Below are 16195 nucleotides of genomic sequence, written 5' to 3' on the forward strand. Positions count from 1 at the left end.
CAGAAGAATGGAAATCAGTTGTCACAGCAAACAACCCTTACAATTTCTTCACCAACAGACAAACTTCCACGGCTTGTTAAAAATATTAAAAATGTATTTAACACATAAGATTACTTTACAGATTTCTACTGCAAAGTATGAAAAGATAGGAATGTCTCCATTCCACTTCTATTATAAGAAGTCTATCTGTCCCTACTTATAAACAGAACATAACTACTAACACAAAATCCTCATAAAATTGGTTAGATTACAAAGGAACATTATCTTTAATTAAAGCTCATCAAGGATTGTTTTTTACCATTATTTCCTATACAATTTTATAAATATTACCAAATAGCAAAGGCATTTTGTAGAGGAAAAAACACGGATACGTGGGAAGATTAAAAATCAAGATCTCTGAATACATTTACTGATCTATGTGTGGGTCACCATAGAAAACAGAACAGTGAATCAGAGGCTAATGCTGACCTCAAAGAAATTAAGTTCAGAAGTAAATAATAAGACTTATGGCCATATACACACCGTTAAAAAGCATCTGAGGTAATAAAAGAGGTACAAATAAAGTGGGAAATGGTGTGTACATGTACATGTGTGGGGGAGGAAGGAGGGTACAGGAGATCAGGAACAACTTTGTGAAAGAAATACCTGAGCAGAGCCTCGAAGGGTACAAGGCCCTTGGACAGTGAGTAAAGAAACGGGAAGAAGATTCGAGGCAGAGTGAAAAGCACAGTCAGAAAGAATGGAGACAACATCCTGTAGTGTGTGTAGAGATGATAATCATTCCATTTTGACTAAATGACAAAATGCCTGAACAGGGATAATGTAAAATCCTGGGAAATGCAAGGATAGCTGTAGGCCAAGTCTTACCCTGCATGAGGGGCCTTAGGGCTCCAATGGAAAAATCTAAATGGAAGAGTGATGCCGTGACCTTTATGTTTCAGGAAGACCACGTTAGCTACACCATGTTAGTCTGATTGGGAAGAAAAGGGGACAGGAGGTTATCTCAGAAGTTCAGGCAGGAAGAAAAATGGAAGTGGGAATTACACTGAGAATGTAGGTTTCAGAAGTATTACAGAAATAAGTCAAGTAAGTTAATAACACAATAACTGACTGGACATGGGGGCAAGGGAAGGAGAAAAATCAAAGATGAGTTATGCTTTATGTCTGGTATCAAAATGAAACCAGGGAAAACAGGAGGAAGAACCAATGCTAGGAACTCAGTTTGGATACACCAGGGTTACAGGGCCTGGTAGTTCACTCTGATGGAGAAGGCCAGCAGAAAAAGAGTAAGGACCTAGTCTGGAATCACAACTTCATCAGCTACATACAGGCTGCTTTTGTTTGGCTCAGGCCCCAAAGTGGCAAGAGAAGTTGGAGTCCAGGGTGCCCAGGGATGGCACCACAGGAGAGTTACCTCGCCCTCACGGATGCTGTCAAAAACTCCATGGCTGATGCCATAGACTTTGACTTGGAAGTACATCCCTAAAAAAAATGGAGGCTATTCCCATCTGCAAGATTATATTTTTCCATGGCATTGCTGCCAATAAGAACTGCATTTTCTGTTGCTCAGGGAAACAAAATATCTATAAATAGAAGATTTTTGTGCCTTTTTGCTATAGAACTCAGGTTTTAGTGAGGATGGGTTATCTTTATTTTTTTTGCTATTATGCATGTTTACTAAACAACAAAAACATATTTTAAGGCAAAAATGACCATTTATGAATGATTAGTAACAGACCTTGACTGGTATAGTCAACTAGGTTATCACTACTGGCAGTTGGGATGATTGCTTTCTCTACAGAAGCAACTGAGCTGACTGGGGCCTTCACGCTTGCTGCTGTGCTACAGGGGCATGCACTGTACTGCAGGTTAGGACCCTCTAGCTTACTGCGGGAGAGAAAAGACAGCAGTGCTAAAAATAGAGTACTTAGGAAACAAACATGCAAGATTAGTCTGCCCTGATTACTCATGAATGTAAAATATATTAAACTATCTTATATACAGTACACAAAAACACCAACTACTTACTACTGAGGATGACTTTCAGGACTATGTTCTCTAGCATTAGTATAATGATTAGAACTTTCTAACATTTCTGGCAGATGACAACTTCTCTTTCTGGTAAATGTGACATTACTGTGCCTAGTAATAGAATCAGAAATTGCAAATTCAAGTGTTGAGAGGTGATACTTTGTTCAATACATGAATCCTACTTTCTAACTCTCATTCTCCATTGTCTTTGTGCTTTAGTATCTTTCATTGTATTCAATAAGTCTGAAAAAAATCTATGGGATAAGGGTAGTATATTACTTGGTCCAAGAATTACCATTTCCCCCCCAGAAATAACTGATCTTGTTTCTAACCAAGTGGATGAAGAATAAGTACTAAGACAATGGCATGATTTATAATACACTGTCAGGAAGGCAGGCCATGGAGCTTTCAAACTGTAGTAGGGGTCAGGGGTGCTCTGCTTTGCCACTCGCAACAAATACCAAGTTTCCTTCAGAGCTGTGGACACATGCCCAATTATCCTTCAGTATTATCAGAACACTGACCTCTGCTATTCTAACTTAAATACAGACACATGTTAAATGTTATCTGGCTAAAACTCAGTGGTGTTACAGTTTCTTTAGAGCTAGAGATACAACTAGGTCACAAGGAAATAAGTTGTTTTAAGAATAAGCTAGGAAATTGAGCCAGGTGAGTCAGTGGCATGCCTCACTGACAGAGGTACAGGATGGGGCAGGTTGCTCAGCAGGAAGGCTGTTGGGCCAGCTCTGGTTTTAATGTGGAGGCTTCACTGAAACACTCTCCCCTTGGGATGGTGGTTGTGTACTCTTGCACAATGAATGCATCTACAGTACTAAAGAAAAGGGGCCTTTTTTAACAACAACAACAACAACAACAACGACAAGTCCAATGAGTCATTTAGTCTTAATGTATTTAAAAGGAAGCTTCATAAGCCTTCCCCATTAATTACCACAACAAATTGCTCAATAAATGTGGGGAATCTAAAGTAATTCTAATTTCAGAACCTTACTGCGGCCTCTTTCATGTGGAGTACTTCATCATTCTTACTGTATATGCTTCCACACTTATGTTGGACTCAGGAGCACTGATGTATCAGCTCCATGGCCTCAATCTGTGGGTGATGAGGGGAGCTCTGCTCTCTTTTGTGTGATGTCACCTTCGGCAGCCGTGCTGCAGAAAGCTACGTCTGGTGAGGAGAGGCAGAGCAACTGCATCTCCCCGAATCTCCCACCTCCAGAGGAGAAAAAAAAACCACTCACCACCCTCCCACTGCAGTCACAGGGGTGACAACCCCATCCGAACAAGAGGAGCAGAAGTGTCTGTAAGTCAAAGCAGACCACAGTAAGATCTAGAATAGCCTAAGAGTGCCCTACCAACTTATCTTCCTGGTTTAATGCTGCAGGGTCCCCAGACATTAGAGGAGGCATCCTGAAGAAACGACTCTACATCCACCGTCAGCATAAGAAATTGGCTCCCCGACGATTACAACCACTAGAGGAATGCTGAGAGGGAAAATGAGGCCCAAGAAACAAAATTACTTTTCACAACACAGTTAACATTTTTGGAACACAATGTAAAACTAGTAACATGATAAATGTTAACACTTTTAAAGCATTTCACAGCAACCATTCTGAAGCAAACTACCAAAATACAGGGTTCATCATGAGAATGTAGTAAAGACTGTAAAAATGCTTTTTACATCTGGATAGATTTTCTTTGCCCATTTCAAATCACCTTGCAACTTCTAATGTTATATTCACATTCATTTAAAAACATACAGCAAGCCGTGCAATTCAGAATCCCCCCATGTGGCCCATCCTCAGACTGCCTTAAGGCAATCATCCATTCATAATACACTGGCTTTTTCTTTTCCTCATTCTCTTTCTGCCATACTCCATATATGTTTACAATACTCACAAAACATTAGATGAATCTTTGAGTTTTATCCCACACGTAACATCTGTTGATCTGTTTGGGGTGGAGAGGTTGGTGACTATACACTGAGAAAGCAATGCTTACTGAGATTTAAAGAACTGAAACAGTATTTGAAACATGTCTGAGAAACAAGCATCTCATCTGTGAAGAGTTAATGCTGTAATAGCAACATCAGCAGCCATCCATTAAATATTTCCTATATGAGTCAGACAGCGCTGAGCACTTTACAAATATTATATCATTTAATCTTCAAGAAAAAACTGAGTTACATTATCCCTGTTTTACTGTTGAGAATGCAGAAGCAAGGAAGTAAAATAACATGCCTCAAGGTCACACACCTAACAAGTGACAGTCTGTATTCAAGCCCAAGCCTACCTGACTTCTCAGCTCTTAATCACCACACTATAAATTTCCAGAAAAACTGGGAGACCATTTTCTAAAGCCACATTTTAAAGAATTGTAAGACCTTTTAAAAAGAGGAGATAACTTCTTCTTTGTCAGTATTTTCTGCATGTGGTTTATATCTAGCATCAGGCGAACAAAACCAAGGAACTAAAAAGGAGTAGGAAAAGCAGACAAAGGAAAGGAACCTGGACCTATAAACTAGGCAAAGAGCCAAGAGAAACAAAGGGCACTCAAAAATGTAGCCCAACTCAGAGTGGCAAAAGTTAGCCTATCACTGTAGTCATTTTAAAAATATGTTTAAAGTGATATCAATTTACCATATCGAAAGGTTAAACATTCATACATACACCTGTCCTTTTATTTTTAACATATGACTATCTTTAATGGCTACATAGAAGTTTTACTGCATGATATATTAACATATTTAGATTTATAGTTTTTAATACTCTAAACAACTCAGCTGAAAACAATTTCTGTCCATGTGAGTGATTACTGCCTTACAACACATTAGAACTTGTAGAACAAATGTACTTTTTTTTTATTTTTTAAGGCTGTTGATGCCTACTGCCAACTTCCTCAACAGCAGAGATCTGGCAATGTGAGTTCAACTAACTGACCTTCCTCATTATGGGGGGTGAAGGAGCGGGGGTGCGTCCTATCATTTTCAGACTTTCTCATTCCTTTTTTTTTAAGAGGATTTTTTAAAATTTTATTTATTTATTTTTGCCTTTTTAAAAAAAGATTTTATTTATTTATTTATCTTTAGAGGGGGAGGAGAGAGGGAGAGAAACATCAATGTATGGTTGCCTTTCGTGCATCCCCTGCTGGGAGTTGGCCTGCAGGGAATTAGCCTGCAACCCAGGCATGTGCCCTGACTGGGAATCGAACCGTGATCCTCTGGTTCACAGGCCTCTGGCTCAATCCACTGAGCTACGCCAGCCAGGGCTCTCATTCTTAAAAAAAAGATACAATAGTGTTTTAATCATTTCTTTTATTACCCAAAATGCAGAAGTTTAAAAAACAGAATAATCACTTATTTAACCTTGTTGTGCTAAAAAGGAAATCCCCACAAAACCTGAGATTTAGGAATTATCCTCACTTCACTGGAAAGAAACAGATTCAAAAGAGTTAAAATATTTCCCAGTTTACAGAAGCAAATAGCAACACTGTAATTTCTAGCTGGTTTTTAATAACTATTTGCTTACAAATGACCATATTTTGCCATGTATAATGTGCTCCCATGCTGTTGACCCAAACTTTCAGGAAAAAAACCTTTCGTTTTAATTTCTTAATTCGACTTTGTGGTATTATCTACCTTATCATCATGTGGATAAAAATCGGCATCATGTATCTTACTCTGTGGACAACATGTCACTCTTCATTTCATTTCACTGAATTGCTGGCTGAAATTGCTTTCGTTGCAATTTCATTGTAAGAACAACAAAACTGGATTTTGTATTCCAGAGTATTATTTTGCATACAGATATCATTAATGCTTTCTGGATTTATACTTTTAATACATAAGCATAAATAAAAGAATTAAAAACACTTACATAGATACAGAATTAGTGCTACCCATGTATAATGTGCACCCTTATTTTTCCCCTCAAAAATTTGGGCAAAAAAAGTACACGTTATACATGGCAAAATATGGTAAAAGAAATGCAAGATGCACTTTATCTGAAATAAAAATACTCAGTACCTTGAAAAAGTCTTTGCAGTTGGTTTAAAAAATTTCTTTCTTCTTTTTTAAAAATCTTCACCTGAGGATATTTTTCCATTGCTCTTTAGAGAGGAAGAATGAGAGAGAAACATCGATGGGAGAACGAAGCACTGTCTGATTGCCTTCTACAGGAGCATGGGGAGCAGAAATGCATGGACCAGGGATCCCGTATGCCCAACCTGTACTAAACCTGCAAATTAGGTATGTGCCCTGACTGGAAATCAAACTGCAACCTCTTGGTTATGGGATGAAGCTCCTACCAACTAAGCCACACCAGCCATGCAAATGGTTTAGAAAATTTCGTATTAAAATTTCTAAATTAAAAAAATTGAATAATGAAAGTAACCTACTATCATGTTAAACAATTTTTTCTGTAATTGTCTAGTTCAAATATTTTATTTCAAAACAAATCATCCTTTCTGTTATTAATCACCATGTCAGGCATAGCAGGTTCATAATTTGCTCATCTACTTTCAAATAACTAAGGTATGTTTTAAAATTACTTATTCACACTATTGCAAATGGCTTTCTAGTTCACAGTATATTTTTGACACATGATATTTCTACAGAACTTCAGGTAAGACTACAAAGGGTCATTTTTTTTTTACTACTAAGAAGTGTTTCTGGTTTAAACTGAGTTATTTTCCCCTTCCAGTTTACAAAAAAAAAAATTTCAATACTAAGGTGAAATAACTTTACGAATGTACATGATGAAAATATATGACTGTCCTGGCTAGTGTGGGTCAGTTGGCCTGAGAACCAAAGGGTTGCTCATCTGATTCCCAGTCCGGGCACATGCCTGGGTTGCAGGCCAGGTCCCCAACACAGGGCATGTGAGAGGCAACCACACACTGATGTTTCCCTCTCTCCCTTTCCCTCTCTCTAAAAATAAATAAATAAAACCTTTTAAAAAACCATCAAAATATATAACCTATTGTCCTAAAGTACTGAAAACAGCAACATGCCTAAAATAGAATAAGAGATGAGCATCTGGAGTTGACGTATAATGAGAAATAAGAGTAAACAGCTTTTCCCTCTCTATCAGTGAATCACTTGAAGCAGCTGTCCCCAACCTTTCTGGCATCAGGGACTGGTTTCGTGGAAGACAGTTTTTCTTCCATGGACCCAGGTGGGAGGTGGGGGGGAGGGGGTGTTCAGGATAATTCAAGCCCATTACATTTATTGTGCACTTTTTTTCTGTTACTATTACATTATAATATACAATAAAATAATGATACAACTCACCATAATGCAGAAGCAGTGGGAGCCCTGAACTTGTTTTCCTCCAAGTAGATGGTCCCATCTGGGGTGATGAGAGACAGTGTGTTGCTGATGTCCAGCCTACTCTGTAATCTCCTTCTGGTTGCTGTCACTGCAGAAAACCCTGCTTCACAAAGCCAGGATGTTGGAAACAGCAGGCTTTTCAGCGCTTTTGTGGCAATCTCGGTATATTCTGCCTTTAATCCAGAACTTTAATCCAGAACATATGCAGATTTGAAGTTGTCTCAAATACACTTCTGAGGCCACCTTCATTTGTGATCTCAAGCAGTGGATCCTCTTCTAGTGCAGACAAAGTCAGTTCACCTGGCTCATCCACAAACAGGTCGCGGATCCATTCCTTCCCAGTTGGGCAGTCTTTTGTGGCTGGGAAGTAATGCTCAAACTCTTTTGAAAGCTGATAGATTATCACACACCAGCTGGGAGAAAGAAGGCCCTGGCTCAGTCTCTTTTAAAATCTCTGCTAATATTTGAAACATGTCAAACATCCCAATGTTCACTTGTCGCCCCCATAATTCCAGTTTGGCTTTCAATGCAGCCACTTTATCTGCCAACTTGAACACACTGTCATTTTCCCTTAAAGTGACAGATTGAGTTTGTTGAGCAGGTTGAATATGTCACACAAGTAAGCAAGTTTTGCGGACCATTCTGTGTCACTGAAATGTGCTGCCTGTGGTGACTTTTTCTAAAACAAATCTCTAGAGCAGTTCTCGTAACTAAATAACTCTGGCCAGTGATCTTCCTTCAGAAAGCCAGCTCACTTCTGTGTACAAGGAAAGATGTGTGTGCTTTGCATCCATCTCCTCACAGAGCTGTGTGAACAGATGTGAGTTAAGGGCATACACTTTAATGTGGTTGATAATTTTAATCACATCCTGCAAAACATTAGTTCAGATGACATTTTTTGGCTAGCCAGCATTTCTCTATGGATGTCACAGTGAGTAGACTCACATTCAGAAGCAACCTCTTTGACCTGAGTAGTGAAACCAGAAAGCCATCCAGTCATGGCAGCCACTCCATCCATGCATGCACTGACACAAAATGACCAGTTCAGGTTCCTGATATGTAATCATTCAAGGACTTGAACAGCTCTCCTGCTGTGGTGTGGGTCGGCAATGAAAGTGCACATAACATATCCTCACGCACATCCTCCTGAAAAATACACTGCAGAAAAACAAGCATTGTTGCCTTGTTGTCAACACTGGTAGACTTGTCAACCTGGATTGCGTACCACAGTGACTCATTAATCCTCTCTAACACTTGTGCCTCAATATCCTCTGCTGTTTCACCAATTCGTCTAGTTATGGTACTAACCAAAAGAGGAACACATGCCCCCTTTTGAACTGCAGCCTCTCCTAAAAGTTTATGACAAATGTCCTTAACCACAGGCAGGATCAACTCTTCACCAATGGTAAAGGGCTTCTCAGCTTTAGCAACACAGTTAGCCACTAAGAATGATGCTCTCGGAACAGACACTTTTGATGAAGTGGTGGCTTTCAATAATTGCTTCTGTTCACGTTCACGTTGTTTTCTTTTGAAAAACTCCAAAGGCTTGTCTTTTAATTCAGGGTGTTTGGTCACCATGTGCCAAAGCAATTTTGAAGGTTTCATGGTTTCGTTGGATAGCCAGCTGCCACATTACACAAAACAGGTTTGGAGAATGTGAATCATTTGTTGCAATGAACCTGTAATTTAAGTAGGAATCTTGGTCTTTTAAATGCAGCTTTCTTTTTGTTGGCAGTCTTATAGTCTTCTGCTGTATCATCATTGGGTCTCTCCCCGCTTTCAAAGAAGCTCTCCAGTGAGGTTTATTTTTTACTTATTTTAGCTAGGGTTAGCTTGTGGGCTTACTGAAACTGTTGACTGAGATAAGTGCACAGTGTAGGAAAGAGAAGGGTAAATAAAATAATGGGCAGGCTATGTGTGGACTAAAATAAATACTGGATTCTGACTTTAAGCCTGCTACCAGATGCAGTTGTACAACTGAAGCACATCAACTCACTTACCACTCACTGATTTTGCTATTAGTCTGCAAGTAACTGATTTATTATGTTCTCTGCACAGTCAAACCGCTCTGCTAATGATAATCTGTATTTGCAGCAGCTCCCCAGCACTAGCATCACCGCCTCAGCTCCACCTCAGATCATCAGGTACTAGATTGTCATACGGAGCACGCAACCTAGATCTCTCACATGCGCAGTTCAAGTAGGGTTTGTGCTCCTATGAGAATCTAATGCCTCAGCTGATCTGACAGGTGGAGCTCAGGAGGTAATGTGAGCAATGGGGAGTGGCTGTAAATACAGAAGAAGCTACACTAGCTAGCTGGCCACTCACCTCCTGCTCTGTGGCCCAGTTCCTAACAGGCCAGAGACCAGTACCAATCCGTGGCCTCGGGCTTGGGGACCCCCTGCTTTAAAAATCCCTGTATTTTAAGAAAATGATCTGGGTTTTATAATGGCAAGAGTCCGCCTACTTCCTTAAGTGTGAAAATGTCAGCCTCATTTTAAATGAATTTTGCACCTTAGATTCTATTCCTTTCTTCCCAAAAGATGTCAGCACGCAATCAATAATCACACAGAACAATGAAAAGAAGATGAGGGAAGGGATCTACTCCCTGAAGGAGGCAGGGAGTATGGAAGGAGAAACGAGAAAAAAACCAATGGTCAGACCTAGACCAGCATTTCTAAAACACCAAGGAAAAGTATGCTAACGAATGAGAAGGCACACACAAATCAGAAGGCTGGGGTGAACCACACTCACAGCTAGCATCAGGACTAGAGGGCTTCTGAAATCCCCAGATTTGTAACATCATCATTGTATCATGGAATTTGTCTCCTGACACGCGGGAATGTCGGGAATCCCTCCACTCCCTTGATGAGGGTTACTCAGGGCCAATGACACTGCGAAGCAGGCCTACAGAGCAACCATCCCCACGTGGAGCAGAAACACAGAGAGCTGGCCCCAAGCAGGTGGGTCAAAAAAGGATGATGGAACTCACTATTATCTGCCAGACTGACCACCACACAGCAAATGGTACTAAGAGACTGAAGGAGGGTATGAGAATAGTTGGCCATAGATCAAAACAAAATGAAGAAAATGGAAAAATTAGGGATATATTTATACTGGAGGGGGAAAAAAACTTGTATAAAGACCAGTGACTAGTTAGCTCATTGATAAATAATATTTAATAATCAAAATAAGGCAAACAATGAATAGAGATTTAATTTTTTAATGTGATATATGAATATTAAGAAAAATGGAAAGAGTGGAAAGGGGATGACAGCCATTTACACTTACATAATAATTAGATGATGTCTAATATCTGTGATTCAAAAACAGTATAACCATGTTAATTTAAAAACAAATAGATGAGGCCCTGGCTGGTGTAGCTCAGTGGATCGAGCATGGGCCTGCGAACCACACGATCGCGGTTCGATTCCCAGTCAGGGCACATGCCTGGGTTGCAGGCCAGTTCCCGGTTCCAGTTCCCGGTTCCTGGCAGAGGACGCATGAGAGGCAACCATACATTGATATTTCTCTCCCTCTCTCCTTCCCTTCCCCTCTAAAGATAAATAAATAAAATCTTTAAAAAAATAAAATAAAATAAAAACAAATAGATGAATATCAGGAAAAAAACAGCTAAAACAACTGAAAGTGTATGAGGCAAGAGGGATCAAAGGACTATTATATGCCTTTTGGTATTATTTGACTTTACTTGTATATTAATTATAATGGTTTTTAAAATCTGAAACAGGGACAACATTAAAACTTGTTTGGTAAATACATACTATTAAGTAAGGAGAAACTAGAATTCTATGTATAAAGAGTGTTTATGTAGCCTGATTCCATATCAGTAAAGAAAGAAGGCCAAAACATTGTTTCTAAGTGCCGAAATTGTGAAGATTCTATGCTTTTTATTATTCCGTATTTTCTATTGTAAATATAAATAATATTTTCATTAGGAGAGAAAAGGTAACTTAAGAGAATAAGCAGGAAAGTAGTCAGCTGAAAACAGAACTTAAGAAATGGGAGTCAGAAAGATAAAAGGAGATACACACACATACACAATTATATCCTAATAGCAAGGAAGAAATTTCACCAAGGAATGGGTAGGCAATGGGGTCTAGTGCTGCTTGGGCAAGATGATGTGTGGAAAACCCTCATCGGGTTGACTTTGACTTTGACTTTGACTTCATTGACTTTCTCAGAGCAAAGCCTGAGCAGAGCAGTGGAGGAAACCAGCAGGCCGTGGGGAGCTGAGCAGAGAACAGGGACGGAGGAAGAGGAGATGGCTTATTCTGACTTGGTATTTCCCACTTCCTGACTTCAACCACCTATGACAGGAAAGGCACTCTCACCATTTAAAGCCCAATAGTATCTTTAATAAGCAGCCATCAAAAAGTGAGTATCTGTGATAGGTTTTTTGAAAGTTTATGAAAAAGTGGATCTAATTTACTTATGTGGGTTTTAACCCCCTCAAAAAATTCCAGTAAATGCGTGCCCTTGGAAATATCAGATTTGTTTTCCCTGTGAAGAGTTTTTAAAATTTGATTCGCCAACTGTCTGTTATCACAGAGGTACCAGAAGCCTAGCAGGGAAAAAAAGCCAGACAACTAATGCTCTAAATCCCCTTGCTGTCGACATGTTCACTGTGGCACCAACCAATCTGCTGGCACAGTAATTGTTCATAAGCTAAATTCACACATATTGGCTACAGCTATACCAATTTCACCCTTCAAAAATCCTAGGTAGATGCCATCTGGTATTAATTATTTGCACACTCTTAAACTGACTAAAAACAGTTTACATAAATCCAATAGTTTTATCCAGTATGTCTTATATGCCTATTTAAAAATGAAATTAGAGGACAAGACGATTTCCCCTAACTGTTTCGTTAACAATGACCAACAGGTAAAGAAAAATGGTTTACACTGTTGGTTATTTTTCCGAAGAAGGTTGATGACGGGGTGGGGTAAGGAGGGCTGTGGCCAGGGATTTAGAGCCATCAGCCCTAGAGCAAGACCTGAGAAATCCCGACTCCCCTCACCCATTATAATGTCTCCCTCTTATATCTCGCTAATGTTTTGGTAGATGTTTTTATCATATATACTTTTGTTTTATTTGATAAATATAACTTTACAAATTATTTTCCGATTCCAAATGGCAAGAAAACTTTATAAGCCTCATTTGGCTTTGTAAGCCACATGAATAACACAGGGCTTAAATTTAGTAGCAGAATTTAGTTTCTGATACTCTGACATTCAAAAAAAAAAAGGTTAATAAACTTTGAACCTGAGAGGAAAGGGACTCTTGGCAAAAAACCATCTGGCTTCAACCAGCTAAGAGATAAGGCAGGAGGTCAAGGGTCAAGAAAACCAACATTTTGAGCCCCAGATGCCAGGAACACTTTAGAGTGTAGAAGAAGGTTCCAGGCACGCCAGAGGAACTCCAAGTGGTGGTGGCGGGGGGGTATGAGATACAATACATGCAGGGTAGAGAAAGGGATACATATCATTTTCACCTAACAAGCAATTTTTAGCTTCAGAAAATTCTTCGTCAGAGACACAAACTCAAAAAGACTAAGATAGTTTAACCACATTAAAACTGACTTCACGACTTTTAGAAGCATAAACTCTAGGAAGTTACTGTAAATAATAATTCAAAAAGAGCTTGGATATGTGACTATCCAGTCACAGAATATTGAAAGAATTAAGATAGTACATAAATTTCATACCTAAAATTACATGGTTTCTGAAGGAAAAAAATAACTTCCCTGTACCTGAATGGAACTTCTTGTTTTTAAAAAATTAATTAAAAAGCAAAATAATAGATTCCTGCATGTAGAGGAAGTAAACTGAAGAGATGTATCAAGAGCAGTGCCTTGGAGAGCCTTCCTTTCACCAGGCTCCAGCTTGGGGCACCGTCCTTCCCATGGTGAGACACTGGCTTCTAACTTTGCCTTCTCGCCCCCAATGGTAGTAGAGTGGAGGCAATGGGCCAGGAGGGCAGAAGCCACACTGGGTTGATCCTGGGAGCTGGATGAGTTCCCAGGACCCTCCTAACAGGTGGGGAATTGGTCTGGGGTTTGGCCTAGGGTCCATGGTGTGGGGGATTCTTCTGTGCCCCCCATATGAATTCTGCAGTGGGATGGCCTCCTGTGGACCTTAGGCTGGAGTGGGGCTGGTACACCAAGGTAGCCTGGAAACACAACCCCTCACCCCGATATGAGAGCAAGGCAGGAGCCAGGGTAAAGAGCAAATCTGAGGGGGCCTCCCTCAAGCCCTGGGCTGCCCTGCCTGAGGCCGTGAAGCTGGACAAGGGGAAGGTGAAGCCAAACCACAAGGACACGAGAGCTCTGCAGAAAGAACTGGAGCAATCTGCCAAGCTCCTGAGGCAGAAGAAGATCACCCTGGTATATATACCCAGACCAATGTGGGACTCATCTTGGGGGTTCTCTTTTGAATAGTGTTGAGCTGAATAACCATCTGTCACTTTAAGGCTCTGCAGCTCTGTCTGAAGAACACATGTAAGCTGCAGCCCCTACCATGGGTGGAGGAAGCTGACAACAACCAGAATCTACAGGAGATACACAAAACAGACACCTGTGTGCAGGCTTGAAAGAGAAAGCAAATGAGTATCAGGCACAATGAGTCAGGCACAACCTGGAGAACACGTTCCTGTAGTGCCCAAAGCCCGCCCTGCAGCAGACTAGTCACAATATCCCTCAGTTTGGGCTGGAGAAGGACCTAGCTGAGAGTGTGGGTCTGCAACAGTTGCCAGAGGGCAAACGATTGAGCAAATCAACATTTCATTTATGGTTTAGGTACATCTCAGGAGTTCTCTATTTAACTTATTTAAAGATGTATTTCATCACCATATTTATTCTCAAGAGAGCCTCTATTCCAAGACAAAAACACTTGCAAAATTAATTTTTCTTTCCCTTGCTTTCCCTTCCCTTCTTCTTTCCCTTCTCATTCCATTCCACTCATTCAACACCACTGAGTCCTATGAGCCAGGAGTATGCCCAGCAGCAGATACACAATGTTCTTATTCAGCAACCAAAAACAGTATAAAGAAAAAAGTGTGTAAATGTATTTGCACAAACTATTCCAACATTCAAATTCTTTCAGCACAAGTGCATCTAAGTTTAAATGGAAAAATTATATAAACATTATACCCAAACCAAAATTCTAAATTCATCGGTATTTTTTAATATATGACATCTCTTGCAATAACTCAGAGCAAGAGAGTACTCAAACAAAGGCGTTTCCTTTTCATGTCCAAAAACTAAGGTTTGGTTTCTGATTCTATTATGCAACAGCTGTGAGATCTTCAGCAAATCACAGACTTCTCCTGGTGTATAAACTGTATATTTACTGTTATTACATGCATCCAAAAATTGTGAAGACAACCAGTAAATGATCAAATATTACAGAACCATTGAATAGTTTATACAAATGCATTTTAACAAGGTTTTGTGCCAGTTGAAAACATTCTATTTAATACCTTAAGGTTTCAGTATGTCATTTGTAATTATTTTTAACTATCACACAAAGCTGACATGCTAGTGCTAAGGTCACTACTACAGGTTGGATCATTGTGTGACAAACGCCATCCTCTGGCTGTTGTGCCCCTGCCCCTTGTTTAGTTCTATCTTACTTAAGGATGTTGATGTAACACAGCATAAGAAATACCACAGAGCTAGAAACAGGCACATGACTATGAAGTTATACAGAAATCACAAGGAAGACACCTCTCGCCATAACCATTCTTTGCATGCAGAGTTATGATTAAAGTAATTGTTGCCCGAATAGTCTTATTCAACCTATGAAGAATGCCATTGGATTTCCATGTTTTATTGTTATGACCCAGCTGCACACTGTTCATGCTCAGGTGGAACCATCAGTCACATCACAACCTGTTTGTTGCTGGTGACACACAAATGTACATCTTTTGAGTATCTTTCTAGACTGCCTCCCAAATCAGTTTGCCATGGAGCAAGGATTTATCTATCATGCTTTTTAAAATCAAACCTCTGCCTTATAGGGACACAGTCGAGAAGAGCTGGATTTGAAACAGGGGCCACTATGTTCCAAACCCCACAATTTACTTGACCTTCCAAACTTAGTTAAGCTGAAACACTGCTCTAAAAGCTGGATATATCTGTAGGTCTTAAGGATTTCATAGTCATTCAAATCTTTGTCCTTTAGTCTTTAGTTTTAATTTAAAACTCAGTTTTACTGCCACTAGAGTATTAACTTTCCCAAAAACCCATTAGATTCGATACAATGGAAAATGTTCAGTTGTATTGTTTCAATTTCTTGACTTCATTATGATTTATTACTTTAATAATAACCTCCAAGAGAAAAATTCTTTTATGACACAAAATTGTCTCCCTACCTCACACAACTTAATAAAATTTTCTTCTTATTCAACATATATTCAAATAGAAAGAATCTAGTTTAATTTTAGTCCATCACAAAAGAATTTACAAATTGAGCTGCCAAGTAATTTTAATTATTCTAAAATAATTGAGCTCCAAAATAATTTAACTACAATTACAAATTAAATATTATAAAATCCAATTCTCCTTACCAAAATCCATACTTGTAATTATTTTAGTTTGAACTCCACTATTAATGATTATATTTAATTAGAAATATAAAATTCAATGTGGCCAAAATCAGAATGCACATTTTCTTTCTGTAACAAAATATGAATGCTGTTTAAAAGTTGTAAATAGCCCTGGCTGGTGTAGCTCAGTGGATTGAGCACTGGCTGTGAACCAAAGAGTTGCGGTTCAATTTCCGGTCAGGGCACATG

The 16195-nt window shown here is 39.4% G+C and overlaps 1 protein-coding gene and 1 pseudogene across 9 annotated transcripts in view; one reads left to right on the plus strand and one right to left on the minus strand.

Annotated features, from left to right (window-relative positions):
* The window catches only part of PKP4 (plakophilin 4), a 245663-nt gene that overhangs the window by 198717 nt on the left and 30751 nt on the right, over positions 1-16195 (minus strand). For 3 of the 9 annotated variants that reach the window (XM_037044657.1, XM_037044656.1, XM_037044655.1), the window contains exon 1: positions 7340-7404. The exons of 2 other annotated variants lie outside the window; for them this stretch is intronic. In XM_037044657.1, the coding sequence (XP_036900552.1) occupies positions 7340-7397 (58 nt within the window). In that variant the 5' untranslated portion in view covers positions 7398-7404. Of the gene's footprint in view, positions 1-7339; positions 7406-16195 lie in introns of those variants that run through there. 4 more of the 9 variants (XM_037044658.1, XM_037044662.1, XM_037044665.1 and 1 more) reach the window with 3 other exon arrangements.
* LOC118985175 (POU domain, class 5, transcription factor 1-like) lies at positions 12273-14167 on the plus strand (annotated as a pseudogene).

Source organism: Sturnira hondurensis, unplaced genomic scaffold (genome assembly GCF_014824575.4).
Source record: "Sturnira hondurensis isolate 20B ecotype Veracruz unplaced genomic scaffold, ASM1482457v3 Scaffold0004136, whole genome shotgun sequence".
Lineage (NCBI taxonomy): Eukaryota > Metazoa > Chordata > Mammalia > Chiroptera > Phyllostomidae > Sturnira > Sturnira hondurensis.